The sequence below is a fragment of the Nicotiana tabacum genome, chromosome 14 (genome assembly GCF_000715075.1).
Source record: "Nicotiana tabacum cultivar K326 chromosome 14, ASM71507v2, whole genome shotgun sequence".
Classification (NCBI taxonomy): domain Eukaryota; kingdom Viridiplantae; phylum Streptophyta; class Magnoliopsida; order Solanales; family Solanaceae; genus Nicotiana; species Nicotiana tabacum.
This window is the reverse complement of record NC_134093.1, coordinates 367,542-392,642: the sequence shown is the minus strand read 5'-3', so window position 1 is coordinate 392,642 and position 25,101 is coordinate 367,542. Positions and strand designations below refer to the sequence as shown.

Sequence of the window (25,101 nt, the reverse complement as noted above, 5' to 3'; positions counted from 1 at the left end):
GGCTTACCTAGTCTTAGAGACTAGGTGTCATCACGACATCCTACGGAGAAAATTTATGGTTGTGACAAGTGGAGAGGTCGGCCAGTCGGAGAAGCTACTTGGGAGATTGAGCGGGAGATGCGGAGCAATTATCCAGACCTATTTGAGACTCCAGGTATAATTCTAAACTCGTTCGAGGATGAATGTTTGTTTAAGAGGGGAAAATGTAATGACTTGGTTGGTCGTTTTGAGTATTACAACCTCGTTTTCTCATTTACTGCACAATTTATGCGTGATAATTTGTTATGTGACTTGCCGGGGGTAATTGGTTTGGGTCCGGTGAGGTTTTAGAATAATTTGGATCACATAGTTCCAAGGTTTAGAACTTAAGTTGAAAAGGTTGACCGGAGGTTGACTTATGTGTAACAACCCCGGAGAATATTTGCTAAGAAAATTAAGATTTTGTAGTGCCAAGGTAGATCAATTAGTACAAAGGTTATAGAAATTTCATGTAGCGAGCAAGCTCACCGCGGCTCGGACTTTTTGGGTTGAACAATGCACTCGGGAGTAAAAAAAAAATTTCGGCGGGGGGAAAATATTATGCGGCCCACTATGCGGTTGCAACACCACTCTGCAGACCGCATAATGGCCGCAGAGTGAAACAGGTGAGGCGGCTTTGGAGACCAAGTTTGCGGCGCATTATGCAATCGCAGACTAGTTCTGTGGTGCATTATGCGACCGCAGAACAGGTCTGCGGATCACATAACGGCCGCAGACTGAAGCAGGTTGCCCAGTTTCGGAGGGCCCTTTTTGCGACCCATTATGCAGGCCGCAAAAGCATTATGTGGTCGCATATGCAACCGCAGATTAGCATCGGGGCTTTAATTTTTGACCCGACCCTATTTCGATATATTGAGGCAAAGGGACTCTTTTGGAGCAAAAATCTAATATTTTCGAGAGTGGTGAGAGCATCTTAGAGAGAAGAAAGTGAAGACCTAGTCAATTGTTCATCAATTCTTGTTCAAGGCTTGATGATTTCACAGGGATCTTACTAGGGCTTCAAAGAGGTAAGAATTTATTTCGCCAATTCTTCAATTTCAAGTTTGGGTAAAAATGGGTAATTGAGAGTATGATTCTTGAGTGTAAGAGTATTATTTATACATACACATATCAATAAGGTTTGTGAAAAGATTGTTGAGTTTAAATGGGTAAAGATTGGGTTGAAAATGGTAGAAATCTTCAAAGACTTTAATTGAAAATTTGAGGATCGAGTTGATGTCGGAATTTGGTGAAATATTTTCACATATTAGGGAAATTGAACTATGAATCATGTTTAAACCATGTGTTGACACTGTTGGAACCTACATAGGTCGTGTACATGTTGAATTATCTGTTAAATTACTATTTGTACTCAATCACAGTTTTACTTGCATATTACATCCCAGTCTCTCTTATTCATTATTGATGCATCATATCATTGTTGTTGGGATGCTTATCATGATTTCTGAGAGCCCGAGAAACTGGAGAGGTTGATGACTGAGTGAGGCAGAAGTCCTAATTGTGAGGATATTTATGGATCGGGCGGCACGCTGCAGCATGTTTCATTGATTTATACCATGATTGGCTTGATATAGCACTTGGGTTGAAGGAGCCCATACGGAGTCTGTAAATACCCCCAGTTAGCGCAGGTACCTACTGAGTGCGAGTGCAAGTGCCGAGTGCCGAGTGATGAGTGATTGAGAGGAATGAGTGACTGTGAGGAATGAGTGACTGTGAGGAAAGAGTGACTGCAAGATTGGAGTGAATTAGAGGACTGGGTGAATGCTACTCTGAGATGATGCATTGATTTCATTGTTGCTGCATTTCAGCTGTCAAATATGACTGTTTTGGAAAATTTTCTAAAAGACATTTTCTTCTGTTTCAGTTAAAGTTGATATGAAATTATGGTGAAATTTTAAATGTTGAACTTGAGAACATGCCTACCCTTTTATGTTGAAAATTTATGTATTTGGGCTTAGCTGTGTAGCTCGTTACTACCTTCAGTTCTTATTTATTATTGTTACTTACTGAGTTGGTTGTACTCAAACTATACCCTGCACTTCGTATACAGATCCAGGTGATTCCGGACATAGTGGGTGTTGATTCTTTCACACAGTTGATTTTTCGGAGATTCATAGGTAGCTTCCATGTTTCGCAGACCTTGTCTCTCCTTCCCTATCTCCTTGTTTACTGTATTTGGTCTTAGACTATTATAGACCGTGTTTTCCAGACTTGTAATGCATAGATACTCATGTACTCAGTGACACCGGATTTTGGGAGTGTATTTATATCCAGTATTTGTGGGATTCTCTCTTAAACTTAATTATGATATTTTTCGTATTTAAAAGATATTGTGGGTTATTGATTATGTCGGCTTGCCTAGTATTCGATTATTAGTCAGAATTGGATTTTTAATAGAAGTTAGATTCTAGAAATTTTTTTTGCTTTTTAAGGGGCTAAACATTTGAATGTAGTAGGAGCTTCTCTAACAAAAACCAACAAAGAAAGAACAAAAAGGAGTTTTAAACAAAATACATCCTTTCCTATGAGAAAATGAACGATATGTGTCCAATTTCTTTCTAAAATAATTTTCAATGCATTTTTTTGGCATTTGATAAAATTCATGGTTAAATAATTTCTAAAATATATTTTCTCACATGAATATCTATATTATAGTATAAAAGGGATATTTTATGTTTTCTACAAGATTTATGATAATGGTAAAAGCAAACCTAGATAATAGGATAAAACATATACCAACACTAAATATTTATATCTCGTCAAATAAAACTAATGTAATTATACATAATCGTAAAGTTTAATTTATAATTTTATTTCCAACAAAAGCTACTATTTATAATATACTTGTGATCACAATTATTTCGATATATATTTTGTAAAAATTGATATGGGTTGCACGTGTCCAGAGACTAGTTATAACAAAAAGATTAACTGCGCTTTAAGCTAAAAATTGAGTAATTACCCGAATGGTAAAATTGTTTATTTATCTACAGAGGCAACCCCCCAAACCCCAGAAATCGAAGATGCTTAACCCAAAATCTCCTTTTAATCTTAAGGTCGTTATGCTTGATTTTTCTCAAGAATCGGATATTATTTGCATATTTCTAAAATGTACTTTAATTTGTCATTTCATGGCTAGCTTCGTCACCTTCTTTTGAATATAGCTTAATTTTACAAATTCAATTCGGTAAATAATTTGAACTTTTATTGTCGCTCTTAATTTCCAAAAGAAAAAGATTAAAATAACATCAAGTTCCTCGAACCCAACTTTGGATATGCGAACAAAATAAAAACGTGTCGTCACTCAATAGTACTTTAAAGATTGATCAATGAGAAGAAAGACCACGGAATTCAGTTTGAACTGATCGAGCTTAATTAATCACTTTCTCGGTATTGATATCTTAATTAATAGGATTGTTAGTAGTATTGAAGTAATAAATTGTACTATTATTTTAGCAGTGTCCTATTTCTTTAATTCATGTCCTGCCCCTTTATACGATGTCCCTATGGAAGGGCCTGAATAATTTATCTGGCCAAAATATTAATAAAATTTCATCGCACATGTAACTAGAGAACGGATAATAAAACCAAAGAGAACAAGTGAAGTGAACAAAATTCATCTCTTTATTGATTTGGTGCACAAAGCACAAGTAGGCACTAGTAGACAGCCAACAATAATTAACACGAAACAAACCAAACAAAGATATATACTTACAATAATAAATTATAAAGAAGCAACATCAAAAAACATGAAAACTCAAATACACTTCAAAGATCAACTAAATAATTAATATTCTAATAAAAAACTAAGCTGTTGAAGCCACTTCCACGTGAAGACACAAAGAAAACAATGTGTAAGAAGGCCACCAGAGAAGTAGAAGCAAAGTGGTCCAAGTCGCTAGGAATCAACCTCTGAATTGCAAAGTTGATGATCTTATTGATTAAATTAATTGCTTTTGACCATGGACGTCTGAATCTTTCCCTCAAGAAGCCATCACTTATTTTGTGATTTAAACTGAAATCTGCAAAAGGGCAGCAGAAAAATATTAGAGCTTTAGTTGAATATCACCTTCAATTTTGTGTAATTAAAAGACTCCCTTATAAAAGTATAATTCAAACAGCTACTTACTTGAGTGGTTGTGGAAAATGGCCAAGCTTTTCAAACTGCTTAGTAGTGGACTGGTGGTGGCGGAGAAGCATAAATGTATACTGGAGGGGGAGGTGATTTTACGGGTGGGGGAGGTGAGGTGTAGTAGTATGGAGGAGGGGGAGACTTCACAGGTGGAGGTGGGGAGTGGTAATAGTATGGAGGTGGTGGAGACTTCACAGGTGGAGGTGGAGAGTGATAATAGTATGGAGGAGGGGGAGACTTCACAGGTGGAGGTGGGGAGTGGTAATAGTAGGGAGGTGGGGGAGATGGTGATGGGGGTGGTGGAGAGTGGTAATAGTATGGAGGTGGGGGAGATGGTGATGGGGGTGGTGGAGAGTGGTAATAGTATGGAGGTGGGGGTGATGGTGATGGTGGTGGTGGAGACTTGTAGTAATAGGGAGGTGGAGGTGATGGTGATGGTGGGGGAGGGGACTTGTAGTAATAGGGAGGTGGAGGTGATGGTGATGGTGGTGGTGGAGACTTGTAATAGTATGGCGGAGGAGGAGACGGGTCCGGGGGTGGTGGAGACTTGTAGTAGTATGGTGGAGGAGGAGATGGCGATGGTGGTGGAGGAGACTTGTAATAGTAAGGAGGTGGTGGTGATGGAGAGGGTGGTGGTGGTGACTTGTAATAATAAGGTGGAGGAGGAGATGGCGATGGTGGTGGAGGAGACTTGTAATAGTAAGGAGGTGGGGGTGATGGTGATGGGGGTGGTGGTGACTTGTAATAGTAAGGTGGAGGAGGAGATGGAGATGGTGGTGGTGGAGACTTGTAATAGTAAGGTGGTGGTGGCGGTGACTTATACACGTATTTCGGTGATGGAGGAGGCGGGGACTTGTAGACGTATTTTGGTGATGGAGGAGGCGGTGATTTATACACGTATTTAGGGGATGGAGGCGGCGGTGATTTATACACGTATTTTGGTGATGGAGGAGGCGGTGACTTATACACGTATTTCGGTGATAGAGGAGGCGGGGACTTGTACACGTATTTTGGTGATGGAGGAGGCGGTGATTTATACACGTATTTAGGGGATGGAGGCGGTGGTGATTTGTACACATATTTCGGTGATGGAGGAGGCGGGGACTTGTACACGTATTTTGGTGATGGAGGAGGCGGTGACTTGTAGACGTATGTTGGGGTTGGAGGAGGCGGTGATTTATACACGTATTTAGGGGATGGAGGCGGCGGTGATTTGTACACATACGTTGGGGTTGGAGGAGGCGGTGACTTATACACGTATTTTGGTGATGGTGGAGGTGGTGACTTGTATATATATTTTGGTGACGGAGGAGGTGGAGATTTGTAATAGTAAGGTGCGGGAGTTGGCTTAGGCTTCATGCATTCTTCATAAGGAGTTTTGGAGGCATAAGCAAATGGTTTTGCATAGAGTACAACTTCGTATTTATCCTTTGACTTCACTTTGAGGCTAGCACCTTTAATGCCCCAGTGTAGATTTGTAGGAATGTTACATTTTGAATCCTTTGGTGCTTTGTGGAGTTTAGCCATGCATGCATCTGCTCCATATTTAGCATAGTCAAATCCTTCGACTGTGATAGCAAACTTGCCATTGATTTTAGTGGTACCATAGCTCTTGATTTTCTTGTCACCAACTTTGCATGTGACCTCAACAACAGCACCTACTCCGAGTGTGACAAATGATAATTTCAATTAGTACTTAATAATTGAGTTGTTAACAGATCATATAGACATATATTCACCATATTTTCAAACTAGCTACAATAACCAACTTTGTCCTATTCTTAATGTATAAAAATAACTGTTCCATCACATGATCAAAAGCTCATTTTCCACTTTTTCCTTTTTATCTAATAAGGAATATAAAAGTCAAGAATCTACCCATCTGGCTTCCTTTACTGCTTTTAAGCTGTAGGCTCCCTTTTGTTGAATGATGGCTAGATTAAAATGGGCAGTTTGTGAGCCAACGAAGACTCCGTTTGGACACCACAAGAGGAAGCCGCTTTTTCACCATTTTGGTGATTATCCAACAAATTTATTTCATTATTATATATTTTAATAGTTTGATAATAATTACTTAATCATAAAAAAAGAAAAGCTAAAGAAAACCTTAATACCACAAATAATTACTTAATCATGAATATATATCTCATAGATCCACAGGGAAGACTGCTTTTTGTATGGATATCATAGATAGATGATATTGATTTTTGTATGGGAAGACAGTATTTTTCTTACTTTTACTATTTTGATTTTTTTTATGATTCAGTTGTAAAAAAAACTTCTTCGATGCTACTTCTTGGTTTTTAAAAACTTTTTTGACAAATATATTTATGACATTTATCAACTTTATAAATAATTCAAGAATTAGCCTTACAATTAACCCTGCATACAAGATTTATCACTTTCATTTTCAGAACCAAGTATTAATTGTCATTCGCTTTCACTATAATATTCCATATATTTAGAAAGAATGTTGGTTGGTTGACACATTATTAATGAAGTTGGTGCCTTCAAATTCAAGCATGTCTCAGGGTATTTCTCCAAGATCAAAAACTCAGGAAGACACATTAATTTCGAGGAAAGCTAAGAACGAAGAGAATAATTGCTTCACAAGTAATTAAACATCTTACTGAATATTGTTATGAAGAAATATTAAACAGGAAAAAAAAAAAGAATATTGCAGAGATGAGTACTATACCTTTGAGGTGCTTCTTGTCGTGGGAGTTCTTTGGGTATTTCCAGTCATAGCATCTGTAGCAGTAGACTTTTCCAACAACTTTAACGATCAAGGAATGATGAGGAGGATAGTAAGGAGTTGGGGGTGGTGGTGAAGTGTAGTAGTAAGGTGGAGGAGGTGACTTAACTGGTGGTGGAGGGGAGGAGTAGTAGTAAGGTGGAGGAGGTGACTTAACTGGTGGGGGAGGGGAGGAGTAGTAGTAAGGAGGAGGAGGTGACTTAACTGGTGGTGGAGGGGAAGAGTAGTAGTACGGTGGTGGAGGTGACTTAACTGGTGGTGGAGGAGAGGAGTAGTAGTACGGTGGAGGAGGTGACTTAACTGGTGGTGGAGGGGAGGAGTAGTAGTACGGTGGAGGAGGTGACTTAGCAGGTGGTGGTGGGGACTTGTAATAGTAAGGTGGTGGGGGAGAGGGTGAAGGGGGTGGTGGTGATTTATAGTAGTATGGTGGAGGTGGTGATGGAGAAGGTGGTGGGGGAGACTTGTAATAATAAGGTGGAGGTGGTGAAGGTGAAGGTGGTGGCGGGGATTTGTAGTAATATGGTGGTGGAGGTGATGGTGAAGGAGGTGGTGGTGATTTATATACATATGGTGGTGGTGGAGATGGTGATGGAGGTGGTGGCGACTTGTACACATACGGCGGTGGAGGAGATGGTGAAGGAGGAGGTGGCGACTTGTAAACGTATGGAGGTGGTGGAGATGGTGAAGGAGGTGGCGGTGATTTATACACATAGGGTGGTGGTGGAGATGGTGACGGTGGTGGTGGAGACTTGTACTCATAAGGCGGTGGCGGAGAAGGAGAAGGAGGGGGTGGTGACTTGTATTCGTAAGTTGGTGGTGGGGGAGAAGCATATACATAAGGGTCAGCAGAAACAATATTAGCAACAGCCAAAATGGCCAATGCCACTAAGATTTGTGGCACATGACGACCCCGGCGGGGGTCGCCACCGTTAAGCCTCATTGCTAGTCGGAAAATTGCGACACCAACTCCTCTAATGTGGCAATGCAAATCTGCACACTGTCGGAAGTGTGAGAAAAGAGAAAGAGAAGAAGCTTTAGTTGAGAGGTAATGACTTAAGAGGAAGCAATGGCCTAAGTATTTATAGTAACACTTAGTGAGACTGTGAGAGGCAGTCGTTGGTATGGAGCTGTCAATTGGCACCAATTTAGTTTGTCCGATTGAGAATCAAGACTTTTCAAATTATGAACTCTATACAGCTGGACTTCTCAAAAAAATTTTAAGTTCCATTACTTCATCACTCTGCATTTTCCATTGTTTTTTTTTTCTCTAACAAGTGGTTACCTGCTACATAGATTTACAAAAAGAACATAACATTATGCAGAGACGCATGCTATAATTGTGTAAGGGAAATAAGGAGTGTTTTTAATTTTTTACATTTTCACTCTTCGTTTCGTTTTCAATATTTTTGTTGCCTCTGAACCTTAATGAAAAGTGGGATCATAGAATTTGGTCTTTTATTGTTGTCTTCCATGGTTCTGTTTTCCTAGCCGCCGGGGTGGGGATGGGGTGGGGGTGTGGGGTCCTAGGAAATTAGGGTAGGTGGAGTTGCCTTTAATTTGAGGTGCCCCTGTTTTACCACTAACCAAATTAATCAAAGCCAATAGATGTGTAAGCTTCACAATTTGAGGAAAACTATTTATATGGAGTATGTATTATTGTTGATTTATGTTTTCTTACTGATTCATGTGAGCATTTTATCCACCAGATACTTCACGAGCAAGTTAAATTCTCTCATCAATAAGCCAATGCACAAGAATCTTATCTTCTCCTTCTATATATGCACGTGCGACCACAAATAGTTACAAAAGTAAAGTTAAACACCACTTTAATTAACTTTTATTTAATCTTAGCTTATGGTAAATATTAAACAAATTAAACATTGAAGCTGGGGGTCTTCATTATCGCACTTCCCTGGAAGAACAACTTACTCTTACTTGATATTTACATTAAACCATTAAATACAAGTGTCTTTCACATAAATATTTATATTGTCATGTATGAGGAAAATAAAGCTTTTCTTCTAACTGTGAAGGTTAAATTGCTTATTTTGATGAAATATTGAGCACCAATATAAGTATTTCCTTGAAAAAAACACCGAGGGTGTGATTAGTTGGTGGCATTGTCTTTTTTCAAACTTGATAGCTTCAAGAAAAAGTAACCCTTAACTATGGAAGATGCATAGTTCGAATTACATTATGTTTGTTAAGTGTCGATGGCTATAGAAAAATTTTATCTTTGCCAACTGGAAAACTGGAAATAGTCCTCAAGAAACTTTGAAGGGGACATTTTGTTTGACATTAAAACGTCTCAAGAAATCCATATGGAACTCTCTCAGCGTTTTCCTAGATATATGAATAATAAATAAATACATACATAAATAAATATTACTAAAAGTTTAGTTTTTTATGTTTTCTTCATTATCAATTGGAGAAGCATTTTGTTTACTTAAAACATTACTGATAAAATATTCGTGTATATTTCTGTTATATATTATATGGAAGAAATTGAAAAATAAGCTATGCAATGAGACTTGGTAGGCACTACTAATTCAAAGATTTCAATACGCGTTTATTATGTAATCCGATTGTTCTTTTTCATGTTTATTATAATTGGTTTTAGTGTCATTGGTGCATACATAAAGAAGTTGTGTTGAATTGTTTTTTACATTTTTTGTATAGTATCAGAAGAGAATGACTTGGTATAACCTACTACTAATTCAAAATTTACAAGCCGACATAACAATTTAAATAATTTACTAACTAATTAGTTGACTTTACTTTGCTTCTATTCCGTTACGCCACTTTTTTTTTTCCAAATTTTTTAAGTGATCTGTAAACCGCTGAGACTTTACTTTCAGAAATCCCTTTCTATTCCTCCATTTTCTAGTTCCACGTCTAAATATCCTAGTTTTGTTTATCAAGTATCAATTTTAATAAAAATTATAGATTCAAAAAGTTATAAAAAATTAATTAATGTGAAGAATATATCTAATACTATATAGTATATACACTGATACACACTATGAAAGTACCAAAAAAATATCTTCATTTAAAACTTTAATCCGATACATCTCTGTGTTTTTGAAACAGGAAAGACATAATCCTTAGAAAACAGATATAATGCATTTAGTTATGCGTTTGGACAAAAACATGTGATTTTTGAAAAAAAAAATAGTTTTTGGAGTTAAGTTAAGAAAATGTATTTAGAATTTAAAATTATTTTGGATATATTTCACTTGAAAAAATATTACAATGTGAGGAGAAACCAAATTTTACATGAGAAATGGTAAAACTCACTTTTTCAAATTTGAAACTCATCTTCAAAAATTCAGTTAAACATTTAACCAAACATGATTTGAAAATATTTTTCGAAAAAAGGATAAATATTATATCCAAATGGCTCCTTAATTATTCCTTGATGCCCTTGTAAAACTATAACTACAGAAAAGCGGTATGTACAAAATTATATCCGTATGCTCCTTAATTTTAATTATTTCTTGACGTCCTTGCGGTAAAATTACGAAATCTTTAAATAATGAAGTTGATGTGATGCCTTTTGTTAGCCTTCAAATCAGATTGATTTATTTGAGTTGTAATTTGGGAGAAGTTGACTCAATCCTCACCCTTTGATTTAGATTTTCACCCTTTAATTTTTATGCATACGTATTTTTTATATGCATATGTATTTTTTTTACATTGTATAGTTTGAGTAGAAAGTAATAAGTTCAGTTAAATCTACAAAAAAACGCTTCTATTTTTACCCAATTCAATTATTTTATTAAATCAATTTCATCAATCCGATTCATATAAAAACTAATTTTTAAATCTTATTAAATTAAATAGGGTGCATCTTCCAGGAAATGGATTCCCCAAATGTTCTATGCCTTTGTGATCCACTACTACACCACTTTTGGAAGACTTGTTATGGTTTTTCGTTTCTTATATTTTTCAATGTAGTCTTAATTTTTGAACTGCATGTGATTTCTCAATTATGCTATCAACTGCATGTGGAGGCAATTGATTTTTTTTTATTTTTTTTGAGTGTCGAACAGCAAAGAAACACGTAATACGTAACAAGATAAAAAGAGGAAATGAAAAGGGTTTTTCTACCTTTTTCTTGTTCGTTTTCTATAATAACTACTGTACTAGTTTCTTAAAATCCAAAAAAAGTCCCCACACATTGTGAGAATTATTCATAGAATGCTTACAAGCAATCCTTCAATACGGGAAGATGGAGTTTCTTATTTTGTTTTGATAATATTTTCTATTTTTTGAAAGGATAATAATTGTAAAAAAAAAAAATATTCTAATACATTGTTTATGAAAAACGTAACTTTAAATTCAAAAATTTTCTCGTGCATTGATAACGAGTAATGAATAAGAAAGTTTAAAAAATTCATTGGAATAAGAAAGTTTTAAAAAAAAAATCATGCGTTAATGATAGGGCCATGAGCTCTGAAGACACACGTTAAGCAGGGAGAGCTAACGTACGCACAAAGACGATGGCCCGACAGAAATCACAGATAATTGTGCCGCCTACAATACCGGAGACGGACGAAGGAGGTAGAATGGTAACACCAGAATCAGGAATACCACAAATGATAGGTCAGATGCAACTGGTCCACTGGATGACTGGGATGGAAAGCGCACCAACAATCATGCAAGCTTCGAAATGTGTTGAAGAAGAGAATCCCAAACCAGCAGAGGTAGATGTCAATACTGCAGCGAGGAAGCTGACTTTCTTAGTGCAACGAGCAAACCCTAGTCGACCAGAACCGATTCTAGCTGATGTGGTTAAAGGAAATCGAGCTCAACAACAGGGGCTGAAATTGGAATACTATCCACCAACAATGAAGGAAGGAGTAAAGATTGTGCGATTGAATCAGACTCAAGTAGTAGAGCAAACTCAGAAATGGAAAGAAGCGCTAATTGGGTATGCGTTGGGTGGAACTTCCTCTTTCAAAGAAATGCTAAAATTTGTGTATGGGGTGTGAAATTTTATCACTGCACCACATGTATTCCTACATGATGATGGGTACTTTATATTCAGATTTAGATCTGAAGATGATAAGATAAAAACTTATACAATAAGGCCCATATACATACCATAATAGACCCATGATACTGAAGCACTAGGAGCCTAATTTCCAGATGAGTAAAGAGTTGACTCAAAATGTACCAATATGGGTCATATTCCCGGGATTACCAATTTAATACTGGATAAAGGAGAGTTTGGGGCGCATAGCCAGCTACTTAGGAAAACCTATATGTTCAGATAAACTCACAGCAGAGGGGGATAAGATTTCCTATGCGCGTATGCTGGTGGAAATGGATGTATCACAGGATCTACCAGATACAATGCTCATTGAAGAAAAAGATGGCAAGTATAGAGAACAAGCACTGGACTATGAATGAAAACCTTCTTTCTGTGAGGAGTATTTTCAAATAGGGCACCATAATGAGAAATGTGGGAAGGCTTTACCAATGAGGTAGCAAAAGCAAACCAATGCCAGCAATGGCAACCTGGAGAAAACTGGTAAACAACAACAGAGGCAATGGAAAGAGGTTAAGCAACAGAACATAAAACAATGGAGGGTGAAACCTGTTGTTGAGCAACCATAAGTGCAGAAAAGCAGATTCCTGAACAACTACAAGAACAACAGGTCAGTCAAGTTAATGCAGAGCCAACTACTGAGCAAGAGATGGAAATACAACAAGTTCAGAAATCTAGAGGCAGGCAAAAGATAAAAGCTCAAGGACCTACATAACATAAGGGAGCCTTAACTGATACTGATTTAGATAATATGCTGAAGAGAAATAGATATAGTCCATTGAGAATACAAGATGATAGCAGCACTGGAAAGGTAACTTAAGGGATTGGCCTCAATGAGGAGAATCCGACATGATAATAAGCTCTTGGAATATAAAAGGAATGAACAAGCCCTATAATCATAAAGAACTCAAGGCCTTTCTGCTAAAACATAAAATAACTTTACTAGGCTGCCTTGAGACAAAAATAAAGTCTAGAAGTATTAGTAAAGTTAAAAGAAAATTTTGCAAAAATTGGAAAGTGCATTCAGATGAAGCTATAAGTAACAATGGGAGAATCTGGATCTTTTGGAAGGCAAATTTGGTGCAGGTACATATACTGTTAGCAACTCTTCAATTGCTACACTGCCAAGTGAAGGATAAGGGATCAACATTCTCATGTTGCATAACATTTGTATATGGAAAGAATAAAATTGTTACACCATGTACGTCCGAAGTTGACGTATAATGAATATGAGACTTGTTAATAATGATTTAAATGAGTTTAAAGTCATAATATGACTATATATGATGGTTGGACAAAACACATAAAGTTTGGAGAAAATCGGATTAAAGTTGCGGAAAAACCGACTAAGAATTTACCATATAATAGAGCTTTTTGAGAAATATATTCCGTATAATATATGAGGTCTTTTGGGATATATTATATACCAAATTGAAGGTCTTGGAATGTAGTTTTCAAAGCTCTTAACCGTTCATTCATACAATATCCGGATAAAAAGATATAAGCGTTGGAAAATGGGTGAATGAGAGGGTGCCAAGCTAGCACCTTTTGACTTTTCAAAAGTTTGATAAATATGTTTTAACTCGTCTCTCTCTCTCTTCATTTTACATAGAATCTAACCAGAGACACCATAAAAGAACGGTCCTTGAGCTCTCTAATAGTTTCGAATAATAATAATATCCCGGGTACGAAATCGAGAAGTGATAACATTAGAACGATCCCTACGACGTAAGTATCACTATATCACCTCTTTTTTTATTTGTAGTTTGAGTTTTGGAATGTATTTAATAGTTAATAAAAATTTATAATTTCTGTATTTAAGCTTTAAAATATCAAAAAAAGTTGATAAATTCGTTTCCTAATAGTTAGATCTCACGTGACGGTGATCGAAAACCGTGAGTTTGAGTTATTTGATTTGTAGTAGACTGTTTTGTTGGCTGTTTTGTGTTGCTTTTGGGCTGTCTATTGTGCTACTAATTTATGGAGTATGGAAGGATAAAAATGGCGTGGAGAAATGCCACATATGGTAGGGTAGTAGGCTGGTCGCTCGTCGTTGTAGTTGCAGGCTAATTGATAATTTGTTGATTGGTGTATTATGGTATATTTGGGGGTTTTGTTGTATTGAAGGTCCCGGATTGTAATTAGGTTGGTTTTAAGTTGATGATTGTAATGTGTTTGTATCTCGCCTATAGTAGGCTTGAGGGAGCAGTAAAATCAGGGGAAATGCTGCCCGTTTTATTTTAGAATCGAGTTATCGTTTGAGATACGTAATATACTACCGCCATCTAAATTATACACGTATTTATTTGCTATATGATTGGATCTCTAGTTGTCATAAGCTTGTTGTTGAGTTGCATTGACGACTTGAGGTATGTTAAGGCTATTCCTTCTTTCTTTTTGGCATGATACAAACGAAACGAGCAAAATACGCAACTTTCAAAAATGACTCTATTCATAGAAATACTAGGGGTGTCTATATTCTTGATTTCCCATGTGAATTATTATTATATCCTCTGTTCATAGGTCCCAGAAAAATATGTATTTGATAAAGTTTGTCCGAAAGGAATATAAATTTTATGATATTCGAGAAATCTTATTAACGTATTTCATATGCATTTCATGCATTTATACATGTATATGGACCCATGACCAGAAGGCGTTATATACGCGTATATTATATGTATATGGATATGGAAAAAGGTTAAGGCGTTATATACGCACCACCACCTGATCAGTTGGTATATGTTGATGATTTTGCCCACAGTGGCCGAGATGATACGATGGGATGCCCTCAGAAGCTTGATGATGTTATGTACACCTATACCTATGCATGATACAACATTTACACGCATGTGCATGATATTATAAATGTTTCAGGATTCATAAAGTTATTTAGACTCACAGGTGGAATTCTTTACCCCATATTTCATCTATGTCTTTTATGTACTGATTTTCATGCTTTACATACACAGTACATTATTCATACCGACGTCCCTTTTTGCCTGGGGACACTGCGTTTCATGCCCGCAGGTATAGGTAGACAGGCTGACGGTCCCCCTTCTTAGGATCCTTGATCAGCGAGAGTTGGTGTGTTCTATTTGATCCGGAGCTGCTTTGAGTTTTGGTACGGTGTGTTTACATATATATATGGGTACGACGGGGCCCAGTCTCTTCCTTTATACAGTTGTACACTCTATTAGAGGTCTGTAGATAGTCATGTATAGTTTATAGTATGTGGCCTTGTCGGCTCACCCTACAGTATATATATGTATGTATGTATATATGTCTTTTGAGCATGTTTTCCCACGTAGGTTGTTCATATGAATTAATAGTTTATTTCCAGACGTTATGCATGACCTACACTTATTTCATGTTTATATCTTAGACGAATGCTTATGGGTGTTCGATAGGTAGAACTCGAGCACTCGTCACGGCCTATCGGTTTGGGTCGTGACAAAAGTGGTATCAAAGTAATTCTGTCCTAGAGTTGTCTACAGACCGTGTCTAGTAGAGTCTTATTTATGGGTTTGTTGTGCACCACAATTATAGACAGAAGGCTACAAGATATTTAGGATGGTTACTCTTCTTTCTTATCTTAGATCGTGCGATATAATAATTCATTTTCCTAACGACATGTTATGTTTTTAGCAATGCCCAAGAAGGCTACAGCCGCCTAGAAGGGCAAGTCCGTGGATGATGAAACTACAAGTAGAGCACCACGAGTTACCAGATCTCGGGGAGAATCGCATAGTGAGACTCCATCTCAGACTTCACATACCCTGCTCTTTCCAAAGGAGATCCGAGGGGCACCAGCTCCTCATCCAGATGCACCGGGTCAGGAGACAGATGCACCGGGTCAGGAGATAAGAGATGTTATTCAGTTATTGACTCGGTTAGTGGCCGCACAAGCTCGGCGTCAGGAGGTTGGTATTGGTCATGCAGATAGGGCCATTAGTGCGAGGGTTCATGATTTCATTAATTTGGACCCTCCGATATTCACTGGAGCAGATCCAAATGAGGACCCTCAGGTATTTATCGATAGTATGCAGAGGACTTTGAGAGTAATGAAGGCCACTGCGACTAAGCCGGTTGAGCTAGCTTCCTATAGACTTCGGGATATTGCAATTAATTGGTACGAGTCTTGGGAATTGTCCAGAGGTGAGGATGCCCTTCCAGCAGTATGGCAGGATTTTACAAAGGCTTTTCTTCATCATTATTTGCCACCAGAGCTTAAACGGGCCAGAGTTGATAGGTTCTTGACCCTTCGACAGGGTAATATGAGTGTTCGGGAGTACAACCTTCAGTTTGATTCTTTGGCGAGGTATGCTCCCATTATTGTAGCTAAGATGGAGAATCGGGTTCACCGGCTCGTGATGGGGTTGGAGCCGCACCTGCTCAATGACTGTATGTCGGTCTCACTTCATCCAGACATTGATATTTCTCGTATTCAGGCATACGCTCAGGATGTAGAGGAGTGTAAGCAGAAGCAGGGGGCCGATCGTGAGCATGATAGGGGCTATAGTAAGAGAGTGAGATCTTCAGATCCTTCTGGTGAGTTTCGAGGTGGTCAGAGATGGCAGTATCCGAGGTATCCAGCTCAGCCATTATCTAGTGTACCCCCCAGTTTTCTGGTAGGAGATTTGATCGTTCCACATATTCAAGGCACAGTCAGAGTTCCAGGGCCTCTCGTTCTCAGTATAGGGGTGGGTCAAGTCAGGTGAGGCCACCTTTGCCACGATGTGCTCAGTGTGGTAAGCATCATGTCGGGTAGTGTCTCGTGGGGTTGGGTGTTTGTTATACGTGTGGTTATCCAAGACACGTTATGAGAGATTATCCGACGAGAGGTGGTGCAGGTATAATTCAGTCAGCGGGATCTATAGCTGGTTCGTCATCATCAGTACGCCCCCCTCGGCAAGGATCACAGGCACCGGTCGGTTGTGGTAGAGGCAGAAGTGGAGCATCTAGCTTGAGCGGTCCTCAGAACTGCATTTATGCATTAGCGGGTCGACAGGATTAGGAGTCGTCACCTAATGTTGTTGCAGGTATATTATCAGTCTCTTCATATGATGTATAGGCATTGATTGATCCAGGTTCCACCTTATCGTATGTCACTCTATTGGTTGCTAGCAAGTTTGGGATGGAACCTGAGTTGATTAAACCTTTTGAGGTGTCTACACCTGTTGGGGATCCAGTGATAGCTAGACGGGTATATAGAGATTGTATAGTAGGAGTTCTTAGTTGTTCTACAGTAGCGGACCTGATTGAGCTAGATATGGTAGAATTTGATGTTATAATGGGTATGGATTGGTTGGCTTCTTGTTATGCTAACGTTGATTGTAGATCAAAGATGGTTTGGTTCCAGTTTCCAGGGGAGCCAGTTCTAGAGTGGAAAGGTAATACTGCATTGCCGAGAGGTAGGTTTATTTCCTACCTCAAGGCAAGGAAGATGATCAGAAAGGGTTATATTTATCACTTAGTTCGGGTACATGATGTGAAAGCAGAGTCACCGACCCTTCAATCTATTCCAATGGTTAATGAGTTTCCCGATGTTTTTCCTGATGAGCTTTCAGGCCTTCCGCCAGAGCGGGAGATTGAGTTTTCTATTGACACATTACCAGATACTCAGCCGATATCTATTCCTCCTTATAGAATGGCACCTGCAGAGCTGAGAGAGTTGAAAGAACAACTGAGGGATTTGCTTGAAAAAGGCTTTATCAGACCCAGTACATCACCGTGGGGAGCACCTGTGTTATTTGTGAGAAAGAAAGATGGTTCCTTGCGGATGTGTATTGATTACAGACAGTTGAATAAGGCGACAATCAAGAATAAGTACCCACTCCCGAGGATTGATGATTTATTTGATCAGTTACAGGGTGCCGGGTGTTTCTCAAAGATAGACTTGAGGTCGGGGTACCATCAGGTAAGGGTTAGAGAAAATTCCGAAGAGAGCATTCAGGACCAGATACAGACACTTTGGGTTTCGTGTTATGTCATTCGGTTTGACTAATGCCCCAGCGGTATTCATGGACTTGATGAACCGTGTGTTCAGACCTTTTCTAGATCTGTTCGTGATTGTATTTATAGATGATATTTTGGTTTATTCTCATTCAGAGGTTGAGCATGCAGATCATTTGCGTACTGTGCTCAGAGATCTACAAGAAAGGAAGTTGTATGTAAAATTCTCTAAATGTGAATTCTGGTTGAATTCTGTAGCCTTCCTTGGTTATATTATTTCGGGTCAGGGTATCCGGGTCGATACACAGAAGATCGAGGCAGTGAAGACTTGGCCTAGACCCACGACACCGACATAGGTTCGTAGCTTCCTGGGTTTGGCAGGTTATTACAGGAGATTTGTAGAGGGGTTTTCTTTCCTTTCAGCACCATTGACAAAGTTGACTCAGAAGGCAACCAAGTTTCAGTGGACTGATGCTTGTGAGCGGAGTTTCCAAGCATTGAAGGACAGATTGACTTCAGCACCGGTTCTGACACTTCCAGAAGGGACCGATGGTTATGCTATCTATTGTGAAGCTTCGGGCATTGAATTGGGTTGTGTATTGATGCAGCATGGTAAGGTTATCACTTATGCTTCTAGACAACTAAGAAACCACGAGAAAAATTACCCCACCCACGATTTAGAGTTAGCCGTGGTGATTCATGCACTAAAGATGTGGAGGAACTATTTGCATGGCATTCATGTAGATATCTATACGGACCATAAGAGCCTTCAGTATATATTCAAGCAAAAGGAATTGAATTTACGTCAGAGGCGATGGTTGGAGATACTAAAAGACTATGATGTTGATATTTTATACCATCCAGGAAAGGCGAATGTAGTAGCGACGCCCTCAACCGTAGATCTATGGGGAGCTTATTATATTTACAGCCAGAGAAGAGTGAGATATCTTATGAGATTCATCAGCTAGCTAATCTTGGAGTTCGATTATTAGATTCAGGTGGTACCGGAGTTACTATTCAGGACACGGCAATATCCTCTCTAGTAACTGAAGTGAAGGAACGCTAGTATGAAGATCCTGTGCTAGCTCACTACAGAGATACAACCCCTCAAAAGGAGAAGACACCATTGGAGATTACAGGAGATGGAGTCCTCAAATATCGAGGTCGATTATGTGTTCCTAATGTAGCAGGGTTGCGCCAGCAGGTTATGGGAGAAGCTCACTATTCTCGTTATTCCATTCATCCAGAAGCGACGAAGATGTATCATGATATCAGGGTAATATACTGGTGGGACGGAATGAAGAAGGATATAGCAGAGTTTATTGCTCAGTGCCTAAATTGTCAGCAGGTTAAGATTGAGTATCAGAAACCCGATGGATTATTGCAGGCTATAGAGATTCCGACTTGGAAATGGGAAGTGATTAACATAGATTTCATCATAGGCTTACCTCGTACCCAGTGTAAGTTCGATTCTATATGGGTTATTATTGATAGACTTACAAAATCAGCCTGTTTTCTGCCTGTCAGGACTACGTATTCAGCAGAGGATTATGCAAGGATTTACATTAAGGAGATAGTACGACTTCATGGTGTCCCTATATCTATTATCTCAGATAGAGGTGCTCAATTTACAGCTAATTTCTGGAGGTCCTTCCAAAAAGGATTGGGGACTCAAATAAGTCTTAGTACAACATTTCATCCCCAAACAGACGGTCAGGCTGAGCGTACTATTCAGACACTAGAGGATATGCTACGGTCTTGTGTGATGGACTTCAGGAGTAACTGGGATGATCATCTTTCACTTATTGAGTTCGCATATAATAATAGTTATCATTCCAGCATTCAGATGGCTCCATACGAAGCTCTTTACAAACGAAAGTGTAGGTCACCTATCGGATGGTTCGAGGTTGGGGAAACTAAGTTAGTAGGACCAGAGTTGGTACAACAGGCAGTTGAGAAGATTAAGCTTATACGGGAAAGGCTATTAGCAGCTCAGAGTCGTCAGAAGTCATATGCAGATAATCGACGACGAGACTTGGAGTTTCAGGTAGATGACTGGGTATTCCTAAAGGTATCACCAATGATAGGCGTTATGAGATTCGGTAAGAAAGGAAAGCTTATGCCTCGGTACATTGGACCTTATAAGATCATACGCAGAGTAGGCCAGGTAGCATATGAGTTAGACTTGCCTTCCAACTTGGAGTCAGTACATCCAGTTTTTCACGTGTCTATGCTCCGCAAGTGTATTGGATATATTTCTAGAGTTATTCCAATTGACGATATTTAGGTCACAGAACATCTATCATATGAGGAAGCTCCCATTGCTATAATAGATAGACAAGTTCGGAGATTGAGAACTAAATACGTATCTTCGGTTAAAGTACTTTGGAGGAACAATAATGTGGAGGAGATGACTTGGGAAGCTGAAGAAGACATGAAATCTAGGTATCCTCACTTGTTTCCTCTTCCGAAGGAGGATCGGACTGAGACATCACAGCCTTAGGTACGTATATGGTACTTGATTTTTATGTTAGTTATTGTCATTGGTTGTGTAAGACCATTGGTATTATTGATAATTATGGACCTGTGTGGCTTTGTATTGTTGGGTTTTCTGTCTTACAGGTTGGTAGTGATACCATTACAGAGGAGACTCTGCCAAAATTTCTATAAATCTCTAGGAGTTTAACATTCGAGGACGAATGTTTCTAAGGGGGGGAAGATTGTTACACCTTGTACGTTCGAAGGTGACGTATAATGAATATGAGACTTGTTAATCATGATTTAAATGAGTTTAAAGTCATAATATGACTATATATGATGGTTGGACAAAACACATAAAGTTTGGGGAAAATCGGATTAAAGTTACGGAAAAACCGACTAAGAATTTGCCCTATAACAGAGCTTTTTGAGAAATTAATTTCGTATGCTATATGAGGTCTTTTTGGGACATATTATATACTAAATTGAAGGTCTTGGAATTTAGTTTTCAACTCTCTTAATCGTTCATCCATTCGATATCCGGATAAAAAGATATAAGTGTTGGAAAATGGGCGAATCAGAGGGTGCCAAGCTAGCACCTTTTGACTTTTCAAAAGTTTGATAAATATATTTTAACTCGTCTCTCTCTCTTCATTTTACATAGAATCTGACCAGAGACACCATAAAAGAACGGTCCTTGATCTCTCTAATAGCTTCAAATAATACTAACATCCCGGGTATGAAATCAAGAAGCGATAACATCAGAACGATCCCTACGACGTAAGTATCACTATATCACCTCTCTTTTTCTTTGTAGTTTGAGTTTTGGAATGTATTTAATAGTTAATAAAAATTTATAATTTCTGTATTTAGGCTTTAAAATATCAAGAAAAGTTGATAAATTTGTTTCCTAATAGTTAGACCTCACGGGACGGTGATCGGAAGCCGTGAGTTCGAGTTATTTGATTTGTAGTGGACTATTTTATGGGCTGTTTTGTGTTGATTTTGGGCTGTCTATTGTGTTGCTGATTTATGGAGTTGGGAAGGATAAAAATGGCATGGATAAAAAGCCACATGTGGTAGGGTTGTAGGCTGGTCGCTCGTCGTTGTAGTTGCAGGCTAATTGATAATTTGTTGATTGAGTGTATTATGGTATATTTGGGGGTTTTGTTGTATTAAAGGTCCCGGATTGTAATTAGGTTGGTTTTAAGTTGCTGATTGTATTATGTTTATATCTCGCCTATAGTAGGCTTGAGGGAGCAGTAAAATCAGGGGAAATGCTGTCCATTTTATTTTAGAATCGAGTTATCATTTGAGATACGTAATATACTACCGCCATCTAAATTGTACACGTATTTCTTTGCTATAGGGTTGGTGCTCTAGTTGTCATAAGTTTGTTGTTGAGTTGCATTGACGACTTGAGGTATGTTAAGGCTATTCCTTCTTTCTTTTTGGCATGATCCAAATGATACAAATAAAACGAGCAAAATACGCAACTTTCATAAATGACTCTATTCATAGAAATACTAAGGGTGTCTATATTCTTGATTCCCCATATGAATTATTATTATATCCTTTGTTCATGGGTCCCAGAAAAATATGTATTTGATAAAGTTTGTCCGAAAGGAATATAAATTTTATGATATTCGAGAAATCTTATTAACATATTTCTTATGCATTTCATGCATTTATACATGTACATTGACCCATGACCAGAAGGCGTTATATACGCGTATATTATATGCATATGGGATATGGGAAAAGGTTAAGGCGTTATATACGCACCACCACCTGATCAGCTGGTATATGTTGATGATTTTGCCCGCAGTGGCCGAGATGATATGATGGGATGCCCTCAGAGGCTTGATGATGTTATGTACACCTATACCTATGCATGATACGACATTTACACGCACGTGCATGATATTATAAATGTTTCAGGATTCACAAAGTTATTTAGACTCACAGGTGGAATTCTTTACCCCATGTTTCATCTATGTCTTTTATGTACTGATTTTCATGCTTTACATACTCAGTACATTATTCGTACTGACGTCCCTTTTTGCCTGGGGATGCTGCGTTTCATGTCCGCAGGTGCAGGTAGATAGGCTGACGATCCCCCTTCTTAGGATCCTTGATCAGCGAGAGTTGGTGTGCTCCATTTGATCCGGAGCTGCTTTGAGTTTTGGTACGGTGTGTTTACATATATATATGGGTATGACAGGGCCCAGTCTCTTCCTTTATACAGTTGTACACTCTATTAGAGGTTTGTAGACAGTCATGTATAGTTTATAGTATGTGGCCTTGTCGGCTCGCCCTACAGTATGTATATATGTCTTTTGGGCATGTTTTTCCACGTAGGTTGTTCATATGAATTAATAGTTTATTTCCAAACGTTATGCATGACCTACACTTATTTCATGTTTATATCTTAGACAAATGCTTATGGGTGTTCGATAGGTAGAACTCAGTCACCCGTCACGGCCTATCGGTTTGGGTCGTGACAAAAATAAATGAAAGAAGGGACCTATGGGAGCAGCTAGGACAAATACATATTGATATGCATGAGGCTTGGCTAGTTATAGGTAATTTCAATAATGTTTTGTTTGTTAATGATCGGCTCAATGGACAACCTGTGTAATAAGCTGAAGTTGCGGATTTTCAAGAATGCATAAGGGATATTGGACTGGGGCAATTAAATAGGAAAGGGCGCCAATGGTCATGGGGTAATAAAAGGGATGCGGAGAGTAGAATATACAACAATATTGACTGGTCATTTGGGAATGCTTCTTGGCTTACTCATTACAGTAGCCTAGAAGCAGTTTTTGAATTGCCAGGAGTTTCTGACCATTCCCCTATTATTATTAACACTGATGTAGCCAAAAATCACCTGCCAAAGCCATTTAGACTATATAATGTGCTGCTGAATCCTAAGGAGTTTGAAGAAGTTGTTCATGAGGTGTGGAATCAACAAGTACATAGACATACTATGCACTCAATTTGGCTGAAGTTACAGAGGTTGAAAGATAAGACAAAACACATGAATAAGGAGATGTCTTCACAGGACAAAAAGATTGGCCAACTTAGGGAGCAACTGCAGAATACTCAAGGAACGCTTGATGAAGATCCATTCAACATTCAGCTAATAGCCAAGAAAAAGGAGTTGCTACTGCAGATTGAAAAATGGGAAGGGGTAAATGAACAGGTTCTGAGACAAAGATCTAGAGCAATGTGGATAAAGGCAGGTAACCAGAACTCTAAATTTTTTCATGCTCATTTGAAGGCCAGACAATTGAGGAACAGAATTGAATCCATATCTAATGACCAAGGAATTAGAGTGATTGATCCTATATTGATAGAACAAGAGTTTAGAGGGTTTTTTCAAACACTTTTCAAACACTCTTAGGCACTTCAGCTACTGAACTCCCTTGTATTGATATTGAGAAAGCTAGAAATGGTCATTGTCTTACCAAGGAACAACAACTTCTCAATGCACAAGTAACAGAGGAGGACATTGATCAAGCTCTTAAAGACTTGCCAAATGACAAAGCTCCAGGGATAGATGGATTTCCAGCTAAATTGTTTAAAACATACTAGAAGGTTATTGGAGGAGAGGTTAAACGAGCTATTCAAGAGTTTTTCACCAATGGGAAACTACTGAAAAGTGTCAACTACACCAGACTAACATTGGTACCTAAAGTTCCAAGCCCAACATTTGTCAAGGAATACAGACTTATAGCATGCTGCTCCACTTTGTACAAACTCATCTCAAAGATCATTACAGTAAAATTGAAGATGGTGATGGATTCTATTGTGGGACCTGCTCAATCAGCATTCATTGAAGGAAGGAACATATTGAATAATATCATTATTGCACATGAACTGGTCAAAGGATATACTCAGAAAGGGGTTTTACCAAGATGTTGCATAAAAGTAGACATAAGGAAAGCTTATGACTTAGTCAAGTGGCTTTTTTTAAGGATAATACTGATTGAATTTGGAATACCTGTGAAGTTTGATCAGTTGATAATGGAGTGTATGACCATTGTCAGTTACTCCTTGCTATTGAATGGGGGACTAACAGCTAAATTCCAAGCAAAGAAAGGGCTAAGACAAGGAGACCCAATATCTCCTTACCTATTTGTATTGGTGATGGAGTATCTAAATAGGTCGTTGAAGAAGTTGAAGCATAATCCAGACTTTAACTACCATCCAAGATACTCCAGAAATAACATAACACATATATGCTTTGCTGATGATTTAATTTTATATTGTAGAGAAGACAAAATTTCTATAAGCTTGTTACTGGAAAGATTCACTCACTTCTCTGAGGTCTCAGGTCTCAAGGCCAACATGGAGAAGAGTGCACTGTATATTGCTAAGGTTCCTAGGGAGTTCAAAGAAATGATTCTAGAAGAAATATAATTCACACTTGGAGAGCTACCATTCAAGTATCTAGGAGTGCCATTGTCTTCCAAAAAATTATCTATACAGCAATGGATGCCATTGGTTGAAAAGATCACTGCCAGAATTAATTGTTGGATAGCCAAATTCCTATCATACAGTGGAAGACTTAAACTATTCAAGAGTGTGGTATTTGAAATGCAAACATACTGGGCACAGGTGTTCCTATTGCCAAAGAAGATCATCAAATTAGTTGTCACAATTTGTAGAATTTTCCTATGGACA

At 38.3% G+C, this 25,101-nt stretch overlaps 1 protein-coding gene across 1 annotated transcript; it reads right to left on the bottom strand.

Annotated features, from left to right (window-relative positions):
• Window positions 1-3,645: 3,645 nt before the first annotated feature.
• Window positions 3,646-7,985, bottom strand: LOC107764995 (uncharacterized). Its single transcript, XM_075229149.1, has 3 exons — window positions 6,870-7,985; window positions 4,169-5,829; window positions 3,646-4,061 (listed from the first exon to the last, which is right to left on the bottom strand). The coding sequence occupies exons 1-2, from the start codon at window positions 7,864-7,866 to the stop codon at window positions 4,208-4,210; spliced, it is 2,619 nt and encodes an 872-aa protein (XP_075085250.1). The 5' UTR covers window positions 7,867-7,985; the 3' UTR covers window positions 3,646-4,061; window positions 4,169-4,207.
• Between the last annotated feature and the right edge of the window lie 17,116 nt (window positions 7,986-25,101).

What these genes read in the sequence shown, in the direction of transcription:
- LOC107764995 (XM_075229149.1), bottom strand. Translation starts at nt 7,866, where the DNA reads ATGAGGCTTAACGGTGGCGACCCCCGCCGGGGTCGTCATGTGCCACAA. An exon ending in CGACAAGAAGCACCTCAAAG is followed by an intron (nt 5,830 to 6,869) that starts GTATAGTACTCA and finishes CACTCGGAGTAG; the next exon opens with GTGCTGTTGTTGAGGTCACA.